This window comes from Hippocampus bargibanti, linkage group LG02 (assembly GCF_051943395.1).
Source record: "Hippocampus bargibanti isolate YZ-2025 linkage group LG02, ASM5194339v1, whole genome shotgun sequence".
Lineage (NCBI taxonomy): Eukaryota > Metazoa > Chordata > Actinopteri > Syngnathiformes > Syngnathidae > Hippocampus > Hippocampus bargibanti.
The window spans coordinates 22,872,739-22,892,500 of NC_142735.1; the positions used below are offsets into that span (position 1 = coordinate 22,872,739).

General features: G+C 40.8%; 2 protein-coding genes across 5 annotated transcripts in view; both read right to left on the reverse strand.

The window, feature by feature from the left end:
• Positions 1 to 881: 881 nt before the first annotated feature.
• caap1 (caspase activity and apoptosis inhibitor 1) lies at positions 882 to 4,788 on the reverse strand. Its single transcript, XM_088990272.1, has 6 exons — positions 4,605 to 4,788; positions 4,273 to 4,455; positions 4,085 to 4,169; positions 3,957 to 4,017; positions 3,294 to 3,361; positions 882 to 1,623 (listed from the first exon to the last, which is right to left on the reverse strand). Exons 1-6 carry the CDS (start codon positions 4,707 to 4,709, stop codon positions 1,274 to 1,276), a joined length of 852 nt encoding a protein of 283 aa, XP_088846398.1. The 5' UTR covers positions 4,710 to 4,788; the 3' UTR covers positions 882 to 1,273.
• Positions 4,789 to 9,499: 4,711 nt separating this feature from the next.
• LOC148902068 (phospholipid-transporting ATPase ABCA1) overlaps positions 9,500 to 19,762 on the reverse strand; it is an 82,484-nt gene continuing 72,221 nt past the window's right edge. For 2 of the 4 annotated variants that reach the window (XM_088990276.1, XM_088990273.1), the window contains 2 exons: positions 18,179 to 18,422; positions 9,502 to 12,331 (listed from right to left, as the gene is read on the reverse strand). In XM_088990276.1, the coding sequence (XP_088846402.1) occupies positions 12,203 to 12,331; positions 18,179 to 18,422 (373 nt within the window). In that variant the 3' untranslated portion in view covers positions 9,502 to 12,202. Of the gene's footprint in view, positions 12,332 to 18,178; positions 18,423 to 19,762 lie in introns of all 4 variants that reach the window. The other 2 variants (XM_088990274.1, XM_088990275.1) reach the window with 2 other exon arrangements.

Consider the following 19,762-nt stretch of genomic DNA (forward strand, 5'->3'; position numbering starts at 1 on the left):
AAAAACTAGTAACTCACTAAAATGTCAATAATCGGCATATCAATATGTCACCAAAATTGAAACAACTTAAACATATTAAATAGGGCAAAGACCGAAATCACACAATGATATAAAATGTTCCCCAGTCCAAATAGATTTTTGTGAATCATTTCCGACCATTATCCACCCATACTTAAGAACCGTTGATAGAGAATAGACAGAATAGAAGTTATCATATATAAAAGTTTCATGCTGTTGTATGCTTAGTTGGCCGAACACAAGTTTTATATATACAGTAAAGTCTCATTATATCGATATCGGTTATATCGATAGTACTGCTTATTACGATACTATTTCTATGACCGCAAGGAGAAAATTTACATGCCGCAGGATCGGATATATCGATATTTTTTCAGACTCCCGAGAATATCGATATAACAAGACTTATATATATATATATATATATATATATATATATATACAGTGTGTATGTAACATGACAATGATGTTATAATCCACAGTTTACATCACACAAAATCAATCTACAAAAGTGTACTTTTTTGCCATTTTCTGATGGTTGCTATGGAACAAAAGAATAAGTAATATTTTTCTTTCAAAAAAGAAAGTGCTAGGAAAAGCGGTACATATATATTTTTAATTAGTCTGAAAACAATTGCGTGATTTAACGATTATTGGAAAAAGGAGTTTGTTGATTTGGATTGAATCTTCCTTTATTAATCTCGCAGTGGAGAAAGTTACATTTCACAGCAGCAAAGTGTTGCCATTCTATTCTCAATTAAATCACCTTCAGTATCATTCGTAACTTTTACTACTTAGATAATTGCTAAATTCATACTACTATGAATGTAACTCGTACTGTTTGAATATTACACAAGTAATGATAATTTTTAAAGTATTTATTACCATAAATATACAAACTCTACATATTCAGGAACATGGACATGTAAATTGATTAAAAAACATGCATAAAGGAAACTTGCATTTGTGTCACTATAACACAAGAAAACAGCAGTAAAGGTAGTTATGATTGGAATATGAATAACCTAAATGAATTATTTAGAAAATGTGCCCTAAAAACAAAATTGGGAGGGGACACTAAGAAAAAGAGAGCGACATGAAGTCAAAATGGAAGCATGATTGGATGGCGGAGTAACTCTGCCACCTAGTGGACATGCAGCAAAGCACATCACACACCGGCTCCGTTTTGAGGTTGGCATTCATGTATGGTAAAAGACAACACCAAATAAAATGACGGTTGTGACATTTAACGTTTCTACGGCACTTTCTTGTGACTGGCCTTCATGAGGGCCTTGATGGCGCGGGCCCTCATCTCCAGCTCCAGAAGTTCCAGCTGCTGAAGTGACGGCTGACACTGCACGGAGGCAACATCCCGCTGCCGGATGGCGGGCGCCACGGCCACCGCCACCTCATCCGCCGGCGCCAGGATCTCGCTGACACTACGGTCGATGTCGCTTTGGATGTCCTTTTTGGCCTCGGTGGGCTTCGGCTGTTCGCCACCGCCGCCGCTTTCCGCCGTCTTGACCGTTGCCTCATCTTTTGGGGAGTCCATGTCGCTGTCCCCGGCATTGATGCTGAGGACGTCGATTACCTCAGCCGAGCCGCCTATCAACAAAGCCGGGTTAAAGTGGCTACATTGTGCAAAAAGAAGTCATTCACTAAAATGTTAATAATCGGCGCATCAATATGTCACCAAAATTGAAACAATCTAGCATCAGTCTCGCTCTGTCTGTCTCGCCTTACTCACGTTTATCGAAACACATGACACGGAAGCGGAAGTGATAATGACAAAACATTATTATCGAAGACGATTTTAAGAAAAACACACATATAAAGGATCGCATAGAAACATCAAACACTTTTACAGAACAAGTCCAAATAAATTATATTTTTGTTGTCATGGACACCAATGACAAGATATCCGCCAGTTACACAACTTAAACATAATAAACAGGGCAAAGGCCGAAATCACACAATGATATAAAATGTTCCCCAGTTCAAATAGATTTATGTGAATCATTTCTGAGCGTTATCCACCCTTACTTATGAACCGTTGATAGAGAATAGACAGAATAGAAGTTATCATATTTAAAAGTTTCATGCTGTTGTATGCTTAGTTGGCTGAACACAAGACCCACAATGGAAGCACAGGAAATCTGGGGTCAATCTGAGGAGAACAGACAGAGCCTGTTCAACTGTCATCCTCAGGTAGGAGATCAGGCCTTGGGTAGATTTTAGGACTAAAACTACTTCAAAGGAAGGGGTCTTTGGCCAGGTTGAATCTATCAATTCATGGAAAGACAACCCATTAAAATGTCTATATTCATACGTCCAGGGTTGTGGTATTCTAATCAAGAAGACTTCGTTTTACTAATGTATCACTTAAATTTGCACATACTCTCAATAAATAGCTTAGCAGAAGGCTGCTAGAGGTTGGGCATCTGTCATGAAAGGCTACATCCCCTGCCGGCAGTAAAAGTGTGTTCGAGCCTTTGCTCACAGTGTCCGAACAAACATCTCTGACAATCGTACAACTCAATAAACGGCAGATATAATGCGGTTGCACAAATGTGCACACCCTCTCAAGATTGACACTCATTCAAACTTGCACTAAGTTGGCACATAGCTGCTGCCACTTTTAGTGTCTCAAATGAAGCCCTTATAAAGTTTAACGTGTTCAAGTGGGCTTTTCTAGCAAAACATTTGCAGCCACATATTTGTAATACGTGAACAGGCACACTTGTGAAAGCATGTTATTATTATCGAAAAGACTCATGACTTTTGATTGAGTTGCGCATGTTCAAGGTCAAACTAATGGTGGAAGAGGCTTGAAATGATTTATCCTGGGCATTTGACAAACTACAAGTCGGAACATTATGAGGTGTTACATGGGCATGAAAATGTCACTTAAAAAACTAAATATCAAAGACATGGCATTTCATTTCAAAACATTTCGCATCAATAACCACACAAAGAGGTCAAAAGGACCTTAAATTACAATACTTAACTTCTTATAGCACGCTAAGTAGGCATGGGCACGTTGACGTAAATTCATCTTGCGGACTTGTTCTTCTCCCGGATCAGGATGCTTCTTCTTTGCCAGTCTTGATTCAAATTAAGAAGTAACCGCCGATTGATGGATCGCGAGTTCTCGCGGGCTGTTTGAGCTGCTTTACAAATTTAAATGTATCCCAAAGCGGACAGTTTGTTTTGTATAAAAGGTGGTACTGTTCTTATTCCTCCCGATTATTTTGAGGCTTTCATGAGGAGCTTACCTTGCTGTGGTTTGTTCAGATTTTCCGGCCCTTTGATGGATGTTGTGGAATCCACGTTGACGTCTTTCCTTCAACAGATGGATGCAAAGAGACCACTTAGGTGCCAGAATTATAATAAAATACATTTGATAAAATAACAACAATGCTAAGAAGAATGAGGAACCCTTAAACCATGAAAGAGACAATTCGCTTTCTGCAACTATGACATTAATACAAGCAATACAACTGAAGTCCAACAAATAAATAATTAAATAATACTTATTATGATAATGAAAAAATAACGACAAAAAATAAAATTATTAAATTACAAGACAAAAAAAATAATTATGAATAGAAAATAGGACAAATGAAAGTTCTCTCATAAAAAGAGAATTAGTTGCCAGAAGTCAGCACAACTAAAAATACATCTCAAAAGTGTTTTTGTCTCAGAATATTATGAATGAAGATAATAATAAGAATACTAATAACCACAACAATGAAAGGCTGTGGACATCATTGGATCCATGCTGATTACACTGTAAACATGCCTCCAATTATACCAGGACACACAATTTAGTGCACTTTTCAGGATGTAAAATCAGGAGTGATGATGAAATAAGAAAACTAATAGGAAGAAAAAGACAATTATCATGAGACATTTTTAGCAATATCTGAGGAACTCACTGTTTCTCCAAGGCCTTTTGTGGACGTTGGCATGTGTTTTCATCTTTCGTCACTTCCTTCCCTACAAGACAACAAGCGTTCTGATCGTAAGGTGCACATTGACAAGACACTTGACGTGTTCATGCTACCGGACAAAATCTGCATGATGTTTCTCTCCGAGATTGGTTCCAGTTGGTCCCAGCACATTTTTCGGATCTCTTCCAAGCCAAACTCCTGGGAGACAATGGTGTAATATATAAGTTTTTGAAATTAAATGTAAAAAAAAAAGTCAGCACGTTTTTTCCAGCACTTTCCTGCACGGTGTACGCCCGTTTACCTTGAATGGCTCAGGCAGCATCCTGCGGAGCTTCTTCTCGCCTAACACGCCGAAGCACTGCTCCAACATCTCCCTTTTGTCGTTTACGTATGCGGTGATGGGCTTGAACGGCACCCCGAGGTCGAGACCCCCTTCCTCGATGTCACTGCCAACCCTGTCCAGTTCTGGGTCGGCAAGCTCGTCCTGCAAGCGATGCCAAACTTGTCAGACGCAATCGCCCAACGTCTTCATATTCCAACAAGAATATGTATGACATTCACCGTTCGTGTAATGTACAGATTTCGTTTAAAAGCAACGCGACTACCTGACGTCAAATATGTACAATGTCTCACCACTATGTGGCTTTCGGCGCTTCTACGCTTCGTGCTTCGATGGCGCTCCTCGGAAGGAGGATTTTTCCTTTTCTTTGCGCTACCACTTGACTTCTTTTTTAGCATTTTAGGTGGAAATAAAACAAAATATATCAAACACGCTCAATTTGCAAACGCCGCTCACGGAAGCTTAAGTATCACTTCCGCTGACGTCATCCACAATGGAGTGTTTCTTCTACTCAAGCTGGTGTTGGCTTATCAGCGGCATCGTTATTTGCTGCCCTCTAGGGGTAGTAAATTGCCACTTTACCGAGATGAAAATAATCGTAATACACGTACATTTCATTTATGAGCGCCTTTCAAAATGGTAATTTTTCGTTCAAGTCACACGAAAACCATTAATAATAATAATAACAATAAAAAAAATAATAATAACAATCATAATAATAGTAATAATCACACGAATAAAAATACTGATACTACTATGAGGACTACTACTACTACTACTACTACTACTACTACTACTACTACTACTACTACTGCTACTACCACTACAACAACAACTACTACTACTAATAATAATAATAATAATAGTAAGTCAAAGTCAAAGTCAGCTTTATTGACAAATATGCTAATTTGCATGACATACAGCACAGATGAAATTACTGTCCTCACGGACCCAGCGTGCAAGGCACTTAAAGGACAACCAACGTCAATTTTTTGTTTCCTAACTGACATCAGAAAAACGTTTTATAGCATCTAAAATACCCAAAACATGCAATATGATATTTTTATTCAAATACAAAACACCAATAAAAATGACTTAAAGTGTCCAAAATCTGCAAAAAAAATGAGCTGCAAAATGGGCATTTTCAGAAAGTCCCGCCCGCAGTTCGTGACGTCACACCAAGACGTCTTGCATTGCTGGAGAATCAAAACAATGGCTTCATATTCAGAGAATATACTTTCATGTTACACATCCAGTTATGAATATGATTCAAATAGTTCTGAAGAGGAAATCATACATGTTTGCAATCGATTAAAGAATTTATTCCGTGCCATTTTGAGGCAACATTGGGGGAAAATGTATCACCAAAAAAGAGGCAGAAAATGGCGACCAAGCTCCGTGTGAGGAATTAATCAGCCCGTTTCAACAGGCTGATAAATTCCTTACATGGAGCTTGGTCGCACTCTTCTGGCTCTTTTTGGTGCAACATGGCGTTTTCAGACCAAACAAGTACAGCAAAATATATTGACGTGATGGAAGGACTGCTCCAATGTGTCCTTTTTTCGGTCAAGGGCATTCCTTCAGTGACATCACGTACGGACTCGTCACCAACTCAAAAACAAGACTCCCGGAATATTCAGCGCGAGTCTTAAAACGTAAAATATAGCTATATGCGGTGGAATCTTTGTAAAATATGCTCAGTAGAAGTCATTTGAAGCCATTTTACAAATTATGGACACAACTTGTCCGGAAGAATCGCAACAATAGCATTTATTTCCATCATATATTTCCATTTTCATCTGTCTTCAAACAACTCAGTCAAAAATCACAGTAAAAGGAAATTCCAACAAATATATTTATGTAACTGCAGAGCTGCTCTTAGGAGCACCTACAAAAACATTGACCTTCCTATTTGTCTCCCCATCGTTGTACCTGTGCGTCGCGATAAAAGCGCCTTAAATGTCTTGTTAATAAAATATTATAGTTATGCGCAGGCTGCGGCGTAACATCAAGTCCGCTCGCTAGTGGTTTTAATGTTCCTTCAATGATACTGCCCTGCCATTTTCTGCAAAGCATCCCACGAGAATCATTTTCTTCCACAACCATCCATAAGAACACACACACAACTCTGCAACCATATCTTCGAAATGTGGCTGGTGAAACGATGGAGTTGAGTGGACACCAAAGTTAGGGATTGGGTAAGGGCAGGATTTTCTGTCGGATTTAACGTGTTCCCTGTTATGTCTACCTAAACCAATTTATAAAAAGTTAGGTATAATGTTGCCATTGTACAAAAAAAAAGAAAATAAACGAGGAAGTCTTGCTTTGGCACCTTCAACTTAACAAGCCAGGACACCTCACGCGTTGTATTAATGCTAACGCCAATGCTAACATTATTTTATCCTAATGTTATGATGGACTGCCCCTTTCAAGCCGATGTCGACTTTGTTTTGGTCAATAAGAGAATGACAGCAGCAGATTTTAGCAATAAAATCGCTTGCGATAAACCTTAAGTGCACTGGCCGTCTGCTAGCTGTCATTAAAGATAAAAAGGTAAATAAATGAGCTTTTTTTATGAGCATCTTAAATCATGTCCAATCATCTTGCGTGGCCTGAATCCTGAGCATGACGAGACAAAAGAGGCCACTGGAGGGCAGCCCAGCAACAGATGATCCATCCTACCCATCCTTACACTCGCGTACCTTGATGCGGTTCTGCAGCACGGGGTTCCGAGGAGGGATTCTGGCAACGCGGTTGGATTTCCGGCAGCTCTTAACCTCCAGCTGTGGCTCCAGAATTCTTTGGAAATGTCAGTCATGTGGCCCTTGGACTCCATGCTGAGAGGCGGGCGCCACCGTGGCATGCTCTTGTCCTTGTCTGTCCCTTAAAACCTTCTGCCCAAAAAAAATTGTTAGGGTAAAATGAAGTCACTTAACATTGCCACACTGTAATATGGTAAGGTGTAGCACAATGAGATACTGGCCTAAATTGAAGTACCTCTAAAGCTTAAACTTAACGTTAGCAACCGCTAAATTAAGTTGTGTAATTTCCATGTTACCGTTACACTTTTTGAATCATTGAAAGATTTTTGTCGGTTTTCAAAACCTCCCTTATCTCTGCACTGCCATGCTCGAAGCCTACTTGTTAACATAACTGTTTTTGAATGCTTCAAGGTCAACATGCTTTCCCACCTTTACGCTTGCTAGCTGGCTCCATGGCTAGCTCTAACCTTGAACCATAATAGCGCCGAATTAAGACGCTGACCTTATCAATTGTGGTGGATATAAAAACAAAGGCCCTCACCCCTATCCAAAACACACACACATACAGACACACACGCACGCACACACACGCACAACAGATGCATATATAGACCCGCTAGAAGCCTTGAGAATGAAAAACTTGTGAGGACCGACCAAAAAGTCCTCACTGTCATAAATGTCCTCACTACGTATGGTATAAAATCATAGTGGACCTCACAAAAATAACAGTACAAACTTACACACACACACACACACACACACACACGCGCGCGCGGACACTCTTTCTCTCACACACACACACACACACACACACACACACACACACACACACACACACACACACACACACACACACACACACACACACACACACACACACACACACACACACACACACACACACACAAGGTGGACCACCTGTGCATCGCAGCGAGACCTCTGCCAAGAGTGACCCTCATCAGTTGGCGTGCTAATATGGCGCATCACCGAGTCTTCCCTGCTAGCAGATTGCACACACAAGAGGTCACGTCACGTACAATCTCATTGGCTGCTCTGCCGGCGGTGGGGTGCAATGCAACAGACTTTTTGCATCTGCTTTCCAGTTGAGGGATGTCATCATTGCATCAACCTGTAACATGAACCCTTCAGCGTAATTCAAATTTCAACAAAAAAACAAAACAAAACACATTTTACACCCAATAAAATGCCACCCTTGAGGTCCTAAACCAACCCCCTAAGTAGAATTTAACCTACCGCCTACATGCTACTTTTAAAGCACTTTTTTTTCTTTAAAATAATATTTGACATTGCGCTGGCTAATGGAGTGACAGGAACTAAAAGAATTCTGAACTCCCTGTGGCACACAAGAGCAAAAATGTCACTCCAACTGTTTCGGGATTTTGCGGCATGAAGTGAAAATCCCGCATTTAAGATCGCTGTCGGTCTCATCTGAGCAGACATCAAATTGAGTCGGACAAGCGGCGAGTTGTGGGGTGGAGTGGGGGTGCATCCAGAAGTCTTTGCTGGGCCCCGACTCGTGAGTGGCGCGGGAGGGTGAGGGGCAGGCCTTTGCCAGGATGGATCTAATCTCTGAGGGCTCTCAAGCGGAGAGATTTGCTCCACGGTAACCAACCATCAACTAGGAGGGGTTGTCACCCAAAGACAGAACCTCATACAATGGAGCTTTTTATCATCATTGGCTAGATTTTCAAGCAGATTTCACGTAATTAGTGGCCGTTCTAATTACCAGGCATTAACTCACTCAATGCCAGACAATGTACAAAAATGTGCACACGCGAGTGCCTAGGTTTTGGTCATTTTCACTCAAATTCACTGGGAATATTGAGTTTTAGGAGGACATAAACATTCAATTCAGGGCAAAAAACCTTAGACTCTCTTCTTTCATCAGAAAAAAAGAGTTAATGCATGAGTCAGATGAATCTGGAGTTATCTGAGCTTGAAATTAGGGCGGCTGTACAAAATACTACAATACATACATATTGATTCATATAGCGCTTTAACAACAGCTGAAGCTGGAACAAAGCGCTAACATGGACAAAAAGCAAATGCTGCACCCTCGTGGGAGGGAAAAACATCGGCAGAGGTCTGAAAAGCGCTTTATCGGCACCCCTGCAAGAAAAACAAAAACCTGAACAAATTTGGGAATGGCGCTCCACGTTACACTTTTCAATTCATGAATAAATTCAGGAAGGGCAGTGAATGAGTTCAAATATGTTTTTTTGTTTCACATGATTATATTGCGCCGAATAAAGAAGGATTACCCAGATAAAAGCGGTGGAAGAAGAAAAAAAAAAACAACATTACATTTCGGATGTAACAGAAGGAAAATCAATTTATTTTAAAACAGTGGTTCGGGTGTTGGGCGGCCTAACAGCAGATGGAATCCAAGTTTTGGAGGATCTGTTTGTTGTGATCAACAAAACACAGATGGCATCATGGCAAAATCTGTGGTGACGACATGCACTTTTTTTTAAGTTTCACTCTTCAAAAAGGTCCAAACCAAACAAAAGAAAAGTCCATCGTCTGGCTGTACACTCAATTATACAAGTTCTCTTTTCATTCAAGTTTGGTTCTCCACTCCCAGCCTTTACTCATTTTGGTTCTCTCCCTACCTGGTGGCGCATCTGCCAGCTGTGCTGTGCCCTCACTCGCCTGCAATGGCACAGCCTGCGGGGGCAACCCCATTATTCATTCGGACAGGCTTTTTATGAGCCAGAAGGCTTGTTGCAGAGACTCGAGCAGATGCGTTCGTCTGTCATTGTTAAGAACTCCACGTGCACTGTAAATAAAGACAACACGGTGTCCTAAAAATGGACTCGATCTGACTGCCCATTACTCATATAGCTTTTGTTTTTGTCTCAGGGCGAAATAAGCCCAAAATGAATAGAACATGTCTTTGCATTTTGGAAGGTTTGTGTAAAGAGATTTTTACAGGACCCGCTACGGCGGCATACAATTTTTGCAATAAAAGGTGTCTTTTCCTGAATAAAAAGTGGAATGCTGCAGTGTTGTTGTTCGTGGGGAGAATGAAAAGCGGAAGAACGTGACATTCACACAAAAAGTAATTGCTAGTCGAGGCTCTGAAATGACAGGAAAGCAAAAGCTGCAATAAGTCAAAGTCCTCCTCTCACTTTAACCACCATTTTAGGTACCAAGATGCCACAAGATGGCAACAAAGCCAGATTTTTGAGAGACATGGCTTTGGCCGGTGTAAAAATCAGTGCAATTGCAGCAAATGAATGAATCAATGGCGAAAATATGGGTGCTTTATTCTGTTATAAGAAGGACAAGTTATTTTTCAAAGTGCACCTCATTACACTCATGATTAAAATGATATTTTGATGATTTTGGAAATAAACAACCACATTGTTGTGAAATGTTCATCCAAAGTATCATATATTCCGCACGATCAGGTACTTTGGAGGATCTGGCGCACCCTCAATATATGGCCTTTTTTAAAACTGTTTTCATCTATTGGGCGCACCACATTATAAGATGCATAAAATAGAAGTTACAATAGTGGCTGCGGTTGCATTATGAGTCCACTAGATGGAGACATGATAAAAGGAATCCAATCTAATAAAATACAGTGTTATTTATATTGAGCTTTCATAATTGATAGAGCTGTACCAAAGCACTTTCACTCATTCACTGCCATTCCCAAATGTATTCGGGAATTGAAAAGGATGATGTGGAGTTCCATTCCCGAATTTGTTCTGGTTTTGGATTTTCTTCCAAAGGGTGCCGATAAAGCGCTGGTCAGACATCTGGCAATGTTTTTCCCTTCCACAAGGTAGCAGCATTTGCCTTGTGTCCATTATTTACGTATACTATTTCCTATATGTATTTATGCTGTCAATATTTATGTATACTATTTTATTTTGGACAGCTGCCCCCATTTCAAGCTCAGATAACTCCAAGAGCCAAAAAAAGCGCTGTTTAAATCTGAAATTGAGCATCAGCATCATCCTGCAGATAAGAATGACAATAACAACAAAAAAAGATGTTTACTCCCCTTTTCTGAATCAGGAGCAACCTGCTTCAGGATACAAACGGCAATGAAAAAAAAAGACGACCTTCAAAATTCCAGCACCCTGCCGAATATCTCCAAGTAATACGCTCTCTTAATTGAGCTCCCACAAAATGTATGCATCACTTGCTGTGTTGCATCCAGACGCCGATCGATCAGCGGTGGGCTTAACGGCTTCAGCCAGGGAGCACTTTTGAGAATTTTAATTCTCTCTTAACACTCTCCAGTTCTCATTCCCGAGACGGTCGTCAATAAGACCACCGGCTTCTCAAGACACCGTTCGCTCAAGCAGTGGATGGTCTTGTCGGTTGTTATACGCATGGCAACATCTTTGATACCTCTTGGAATAAGTCATCCAATCTTGTAATCGTAACCTTTTTACTGGCGGACAAACACGCTGTGGTGACACTAGAATTAGCAAATAACGTCATTTGCAGTGAATAACCACAGTATAAAACGCTCTGGCGCTTTGTAATTATGAATCGTACAGACACCTGATTTGCTGCAATCCTTTTATTAGACAAGCCAACATTTTAACTCATTCATTGCCATTCCCGTTTTTTTTGGGACTTGAAAAGCATGATGTGGAACGCCATTCCCAAATTTGTTCGTTTAGCTTATTCTTGCGCGGGAGCGTTACCTTTTGTACAGCCACCTCCAATTTCAATGCAGATAACTCTACAACCAAGTGAGCTCGAAATAAACATATTTATTCTGATGAAAGAAGAGAATTTCAGGTTTCTTACGCTGTATTGAATCTTTATGTAGTCCTAAAACTCAATATTCTCTAGGTCTTGCAATTGTAGTGAAAATGACAAAAACCCTGGCACTGGAATTGACACATATTTGCACATCATCTGGCAGTGAATGAGTTAAAATATTATTATTGTTATTATTATTGTTTTTTATCTATTTTGTATTTTTTGCAAATGCACCTTTAATCAAGCGATAGGAAGCAGATTCAAGATACATAATAAAATGCAGGACAGATTTATTTGTAAACATAAATAACCCAATGGTTGATCCACAGTTCAGTGCAATGTGCAAGTCTTTTTTTTTTTTTTTGATTTACGAGACTCTAGACCTTGTAGGACCCCGGGGAGGTCTCTGGCGACCGCATCGGGAGCTCGTCTGAGGTGTCTACCACGTTATCGTAGCCCTGAGAGCCGTCCTCACCGTGCTGGCGGCTTGCAAAATTTACAAAGACCTGCGGAAGAAACCGGAAAAAAGGAAGATGAGTATGAAGGGATGAGTGTGCCTGGGTTGGAGCCTTTTGTCTTGATGCATGTTGCTTGCTCTTTTTTTGAAGTTATAATTGGTCAAATATATCTCAAGTAACTTGAAATTTTACCCACGATTCAATCTCCGTGTGTTCCAACTAGTTAAAAAAAAAAAAAAAAAAAAAAAAAAAAACGATTTTCTTCCAATTTAGGAGCAGTGTTGGTAATCCAGAAAGTTATGATAGGCCCAATTGCAACAAACAAGGAGCTTGAAAATACTTGAAATGACGCACATATTTCAAAATAAAAGTCTTTTACAAGGTAAAATAAACGAACAAAAATATAAACAAACAAACAAACAAACAAATAAATGAATAAATAAATGAATAAATGAATACAAATTTCTCCAACAGTTGTATCTCAATGATCTTTCCAAGTAAAAAAAATGAATCTCACAAAATACAATACAATAAGATACAACGTATCTTGATTTATATAGCGCTTTAACAACAGCTGAAGCTGTAACAAGACACTTAACATGGACAGCTTTCATATACAAGAAATAAAGTTGTGACAAAGACAGTAGAAATTAAAACCAAGATCAAGTCGGAATCATGCTAAGTCAAGTGCCAAAGAGTATAAGTGAGTGCAAAAATGGAAGCATTGCTAGTAAACCAGAAAGTAATGCTCGGCCATGTTGAATAAAAAGGAGTCCTGGTCAACGCAGTCTCTGTGTGCAAATGTGTGCACATATAAAAGTAGCAGCAATGACTTGACTGACAGGCTAACGCCCCAACAGCACTTAAGATCGAGCCATTTTCTTTTCAAACAGCCACTTTGTTCTTTGCCACCGGAGCCTCGGGCCACGTGGATCGATATTAATTGTGGCGTGAATTTGGAATTCTACACCAGGTCAAGGAGCCTCTTGATCAATCATCAGCTGAGAGGTGACTGACGGGGTCCTCCTCCATGTCCCGTGTGGACAGCCAAGCTTGTGTTTACACACAATAGGTGGTTACTCAACCCTTAACTCAATTAGATTTACAGAACACTTACCACTGTACACAAAGTGCTGGACACAGAACAGAAATAATTCATACATTCAAAAATAAAAAACAAACGCAGTAGAAACCATGAAAACAGTAAAACTAAAATAGTAGTCTCATGCTGAGTTCTAAGGTAAAGAATAAAAATGAGTTTTGACACAAGCTTTAAAGATAGACAGTGAGAGAGCTTGATAAACGTTCAGTGGCCAGTAATCCCAAAGCGGCACGGGATACCAACAGAAGAGGCTTGCTCCCCTTGAGGCTGTGTTTAGTTTTTGGTACCTCAAATAGTGGCTGGTCCTTCTTACAAGTACCAGTATTTTGGATCAACTGGAGACACTTAATGGAGGATTGGCTGACTCCCAAGCAAAGTGATAACAGTAATCCAGATATGACCGAGGCATAATTTACAGTTTCAAAGTGCTCTTGAGAAAAGGATAGGCAGTACTTTAGCCAGCTGCCTTAGCTGAAAAAACAATGGAATGAATTTCCCAGTCCAATTTAAAACTGTTCGGTTAAGGACCTCAGTTCAAGACTGTTGCCTTAAGATATGGATTGAGGGGAGCAAGGTCCACAGAATGGGATGTATAAAGGCAACTGGGACCAGAGGCCATCACTTCTGTCTTCTTTTCAGCAGGACACAGATCTGACAATGTAGCCACAAGGGGGCACAAGCCAGTGTCTTATTGTGCCGGTCCCAAGCCCGGATAAATACAGAGGGTTGTGTCAGGAAGGGCACATGTAAATTTCTCCTCTGCGAGACTAATAAAGGCAAATCCAATCCAATCCAATCCAATCCAATCCAATCCAATCCAATCCAATTGGTACTGTTGACCGTCAGGGTGCCAGTGGAAAATTGACTATTGTTGGTCGAAGAAGGAGAGGAGGGAGGTGTGCCCGGAGGAAAAGAGAGAAATGGAACGCGAAGAGTATAGAACTAAGAGTAGGAACTTTGAATGTAGGAACAATGACAGGTAAAGGTAGAGAGCTGGTTGACATGATGCAGAGAAGGAAGGTAGACATACTGTGTGTCCAGGAGACCAGGTGGAAAGGGAGCAAGGATAGAAGCTTAGGGTCAGGGTTTAAGTTGTTCTATCATGGTGAAGACAGAAAGAGAAATGGAGTTGGGGTTTTCTTAAAAGAGAAGTTTGTTAGGAATATCTTAGAAGTAAAAAGAGTATCAGATAGAATGATGAGTCTGAAGCTAGACATTGAAGGCGTGATGTTCAATGTTGTTCGTGGGTATTCCGCACAAGTAGGATGTGAGCTGGCGGAGAAGGAGAAATTTTGGTTGGACTTCGATGAAGTCATACAGAACATCCCGAGAAGTGAGAGGGTTGTAATTGGTGGAGACTTCAATGGACATGTTGGCGCAGGAAACAAAGATGATGAGGAGGTAATGGGCAGGTTTGGACTCCAGATGAGGAACGCTGAAGGACAGATGGTGGTTGACTTTGCTAAGAGAATGCAAATGGCTATTGTGAATACTTTCTTTCAGAAGAGAACATAGGAACATAGGGTGACCTACAAGAGTGGAGGCAGAAGTACACAGGTAGACTACATTTTGTGTCAACGGCGCCATCTAAAGGAAATCAGTGACTGCAAAGTAGTGTTTGGTGAGAGTGTAGCCAGACAGCATAGGTTGGTGGTGTGTAGGATGACGCTGGCAGTGAGGAAGATGAAGAAACCAAAGGCTGAAGTGAGGACAAAATGGTGGAAGTTGAAAAAGGAAGAGTGTTGCATTAAATTTAGGAAGGAGGTAAGACAAGCACTGGGTGGGCAAGAGGTCCTTCCAGATGACTGGCAAACTACAGCAAACATAAGCAGAAACAGAGGTCAGAAAGTACTTGGTGTATCGAGTGGGAGAAAGGTAGATAAGGAGACTTGGTGGTGGAATGGGGAGGTGCAGGAGTGTATACAGAGAAAGAGGTTAGCAAAGAAGAAGTGGGACACTGAGAGGACGGACGAGAGTAGACAGCAGTACAAGGAGATGCAGCGCACGGTTAAAGTAAAGGTGGCAAAGGCCAAGCAAGAGGCCTATGTTGACTTTTATGCTTGGCTGGGCAGCAAGGAAGGCAAGACTGATCTTTACAGGCTGGCGAGACAGAGACAAAGATGGTAAGGACCTGCAGCAGGTTTGGGTGATTAAGGATAGAGATGGCAATGTATTAACAGGTGCCAGTAGTGTGATGGCAAGATGGAAAGAGTACTTTGAAGAATTGATGAATGAGGAAAATGAGAAGGAACAAAGAGTAGAAGACGTGACTGTTGTGGACCAAAACGTAGCAAGCATTAGCAAGGATGAAGTGAGGAGGGCGCTGAAGAGAATGAAGGGGCGAAAGGCACTCGGGCATGATGATTTAACAATCGAGGTATGGAAGTGTCTTGGAGAGGTGGCGGGGGTGTTCATGACTGGGTTATTCAATAAGATCTTATATGGTGAACAGATGCCTGAAGAATAGAGACGAAGTGTACTCGGGCCTATTTTTAAGAACAAAGGAGATGTGCAGAGTTGTACTAACTACAGAGGAATAAAGTTGATGAGCCAATGGCACCACGAGAACAGGGAACAGGAGGCGGATAAACTAGAGATGCGGATAAACTAGAGATGTGGAGATATGCCCTGGAAAGGAGAGGAATGAAGATCAGTCGCAGCAAGACGGAATATATGTGTGTAAATGAGAGGGATCCAAGTGCAAGAGTGATGCTACAGGGAGAAGAGATAAAGTAGGTGGAGGATTTTAAGTACATGGGGTCAACTGTCCAGAGCAATGGAGAGTGTGGAAAGGAGGTGAAAAAGCATGTCCGGGCAGGCTGGAGCGGCTGGAGAAAAATGTGAGGTGTGATGTGTGATAGAAGGGTTTTTCAGCTAGGATGAAAGGAAAAGTATATAAAACAGTGGTGAGACCAGCCATGATGTTTGGACTGGAGACAGTGCCACTGAAGAAAAGACAGGAAGCAGAGCTGGAGGTAGCCGAGCTGAAGATGTTGAGGTTTTCTTTGGGAGTGTCCAGGTTGGATAGGATCAGGAATGAGTACATTAGAGGGACAACTCATATTAAAGGCTTTGGAGAGAAAGTCAGAGAGGCCAGACTGAGATGGTTTGAACATGTCCAGAGGAGACATATCGGGAGAATGATGCTGAGCCTTGAACTGCCAGGCAGGAGACCGAGAAGAAGAACAAAGAGGAGGTTTATGGATGTGGTTAAAGAGGACGTGAAGGTAGCTGGTGTGAGAGAAGAGGTTGCACAAAACCGGGATAGATGGAGGACATTGATTCGCTGCGGCGACCCCTGAGGGGAAAAGCCGAAAGGAAAAGAAGAAGAGGACGCAGACTTGACAGTCATCCACATCGGAGTGAAAGGGAATACCAAATTTCCTGAACATGGAAATCAAATGGAGTAGATATAGTGACAACAGCAGAGGCCCCGGAATTGAGTCCTGTGGAACACCACTTGATAGTGGGGCAGTTTGTGCCACTCTCGCAAAATGTTCTGTCAGCTAAATAGGACTGAAACAACTCATGGGGCATTACCACCAAAGCCCACCAGTAAAAGCAGACGCACATACCAGGTGGATGTCATTCACTGCTATTCCTGAATTTATTCGGGAATTGAAAATATGACGTGGAGCGCCATTCCCAAATTTGTTCGGTTTGCGGTTTTTCTTGCTGGGGGGAGGTGCCGATAAAAAGCTCTGGTCAGACCTCTGGCAATGCTTTTCCTCACCCATGAGGGGGCAGAATTAGCTTTTTGTCTATGTTAGCGCTTTATTAGAGCTTCAGCTGTTGTTAAAGCACTATCTAAATCAATATGTATTGTATTGTATTTTGTACAGCTGCCCCCATTTCAAGCTCATATTAGTCCAGACCCATATAACTTGGGAATTAACTCTTTTTCTGATGAAAGAAGAGAGTCTAAGGTTTTTTTGCACTGCATTGAATGTTTATGTAGTCCTAAAACTCAATATTCTGTGGGTCCTGGAATTTGAGTGACAATGACAAAAACCCTGGCACTGGAGTGGACACATTTTTGCACATGTGGCAGTGAATGATATCATATGCTTCTATTGATATATTTATATTTCGTATTTATTAATATACTTGTATACTTCTAATATCTCCCTTTCGTAATGTTGCTGTTTTAAAGTTAGAATTCCTCCACTGTGAGACAAATCAAGGTTTTCTTGTCCTTTTATCTTATAATCATTGTTTTTCTTTTTAGAATGGAAAAAGTTGTTGGTTTGAGAACACTTCTCCAAGAGCCACAGATGGGACAGATGACCTCTGGTGACCTATCAGTGGTCATCTTGACTTGGCAGCTGCCAATCCTAATATGGTGCTGAGCTAATAGCAGCCTTCAAGGGGAGGGCATACTCGCCACTGAGCATCTGATTGCCGCCACATTCTGGCTCGGCTAAAACAAACGACCGTGGCTTCGGATCGATTCGGTGCATGTTGGGTGAGTAGCGCGGGCGGATAGGCAAACTCAGCATGGGATTGACATTGGTCAGGAGAGGAGAAAGTCCAAATTTTTATTATTATAGACATTCCACATATAAGTAATTTTGTTTGAAAATTGGTCCAATTGAATAGATGCCGTTTACGTTTTCACTGCTAAAATGTTAAAATTCAAAAGTCATTTTATACTTGCCGATTTTTCGAACAACAAACACTTTTGAAAAGTACACTTAATTATAATGACCAGATTTTCCCTACAGAAATCTGTTTCAGATTAAAGTGATTTTTTATTAATGATATATTCTGACTGGTCGTTTCGGAGGCTGTACCTGGTCTAGGGTGGTCTGCGACACAGAGTAGTCGTCCACACAGAGTGCCCCACGCTGGTCGGTGAATTGTCGGAAGATGTGCGCTAGCGCCCCCTGGCCAGACGGCAGCTGGTATTGCAGGGTGTTGTGATGCTTCTCTTTCAGGACGCTCCCTGGGAATGTCTGCTCTACGAAGTCCTCCACTGGTTTAAGGAGTGGAGGGCGGCCGCCCACGCGGACCGTCACCGTGTAGCCGTCGCCGAACCTGCAATGGCCATTGCGCAGAATTATGAAAGGTTGAAAAACTAACTCACTGTCAGATGATGTGAAAAAATGTGTCTACTCCAGTGCCAGGGTTTTTGTCACTTTCACTCAAATTGCTGAACCCATCGAATATTGATTTTTAGGACTATGTAAAAATGCAGCGTAAGAAACCTTAAACTCTCTTCTTTCATCAGAAAAAAATGGTTCATTCCTAAATTATATGGGTCTGGAGTTATCTGAGCTTGAAATGGGGGCGACAAAATACAATACAATAGATACATATTGATTTATATAGCCCTTTAACAACAGATGAAGCCGTACAAAGCGCTAACATGGACAAATGGCATATGCTGCCCCCTCGTGGGAGGAAAAACATTGCCAGAGGTCTGACCAGTGCTTTATCGGCACGCCCTGCAAGAAAAACCAAAATCCGAATTAATTCGGGAATGGCAGCGAATTAGTTAAAATTTTACCACCACAAAATGTGACTATTGGATAGGATTGTAAAATATCACCAACAAAAATAAATTATTTGTATTATTTTACAACCAAACAATATTTCAATAGTTCTATTCACGCACCTGAATATGAAAGAATTTTTGTTTAAAAAAGTTCCCATAATTTTATAAAGGCAGCAAACAAGCACTGGCACACATGTCAGGATGAAGCATTCAGGGAGGGTGGGCATGCGTTCCAACTGAGCAGCGGCAGGGTGCAAGTCACCCCCCACGGTGACACTGCATTGCTGGTGGCAACGCCATGGTAGCATTTAGGTTGGGCCACGTGAATGTATGCAACTCCAAATAATTCCATATGGAGATTATTTTGGCAGTTTTAAGAAATATTATAAAACACATGAAGGAGGGATCAATATGTTGGAAATTTATGAAATATTGTAAAATCTGATGGCCCAATCTTTTTTTAAGTGTGATGACATATTGGAAAAAAAGACTAAAATGTAGACTTTAAAACCATTTCAATTTATAATCGGCGAGACAACAAAATAATTTGTTTTAACAAGTCAGAAAAAAAAATAACATTAATTAGCAACTTGTCGGAATTCAGGAATTTTAGAAAGTATTGGATGAAGCGAGAAGGGCATTTCAATTAAAAAAATAATTAAATGTGGAAAACAGTCATGAAAATGTTTTATTTTAACCACATAAGAAATAGGACTAAAGGGCTGACTTAAATTGCTTTTATTTTGGAAAAAAAAAATCGGAGAACAGTTTGGATTGCAAAAAAATATATGAAAAATCTGACATGAACCAGCAAGTTTTGTCCCAATTGAAATAAAATGGACAAAAAGTTTAATAAAGAACTTGGGAATTGTGCATTATT

Coding starts and splice junctions, on each gene's coding strand:
- caap1 (XM_088990272.1), bottom strand. CDS start 4,709: ATGCTAAAAAAGAAGTCAAGTGGTAGCGCAAAGAAAAGGAAAAATCCT. Junction 4,018..4,084: donor CATCATGCAGATTTTGTCCG/GTAGCATGAACA, acceptor GTTGTCTTGTAG/GGAAGGAAGTGACGAAAGAT. Junction 1,624..3,293: donor TCTGAACAAACCACAGCAAG/GTAAGCTCCTCA, acceptor CTTTGTTGATAG/GCGGCTCGGCTGAGGTAATC.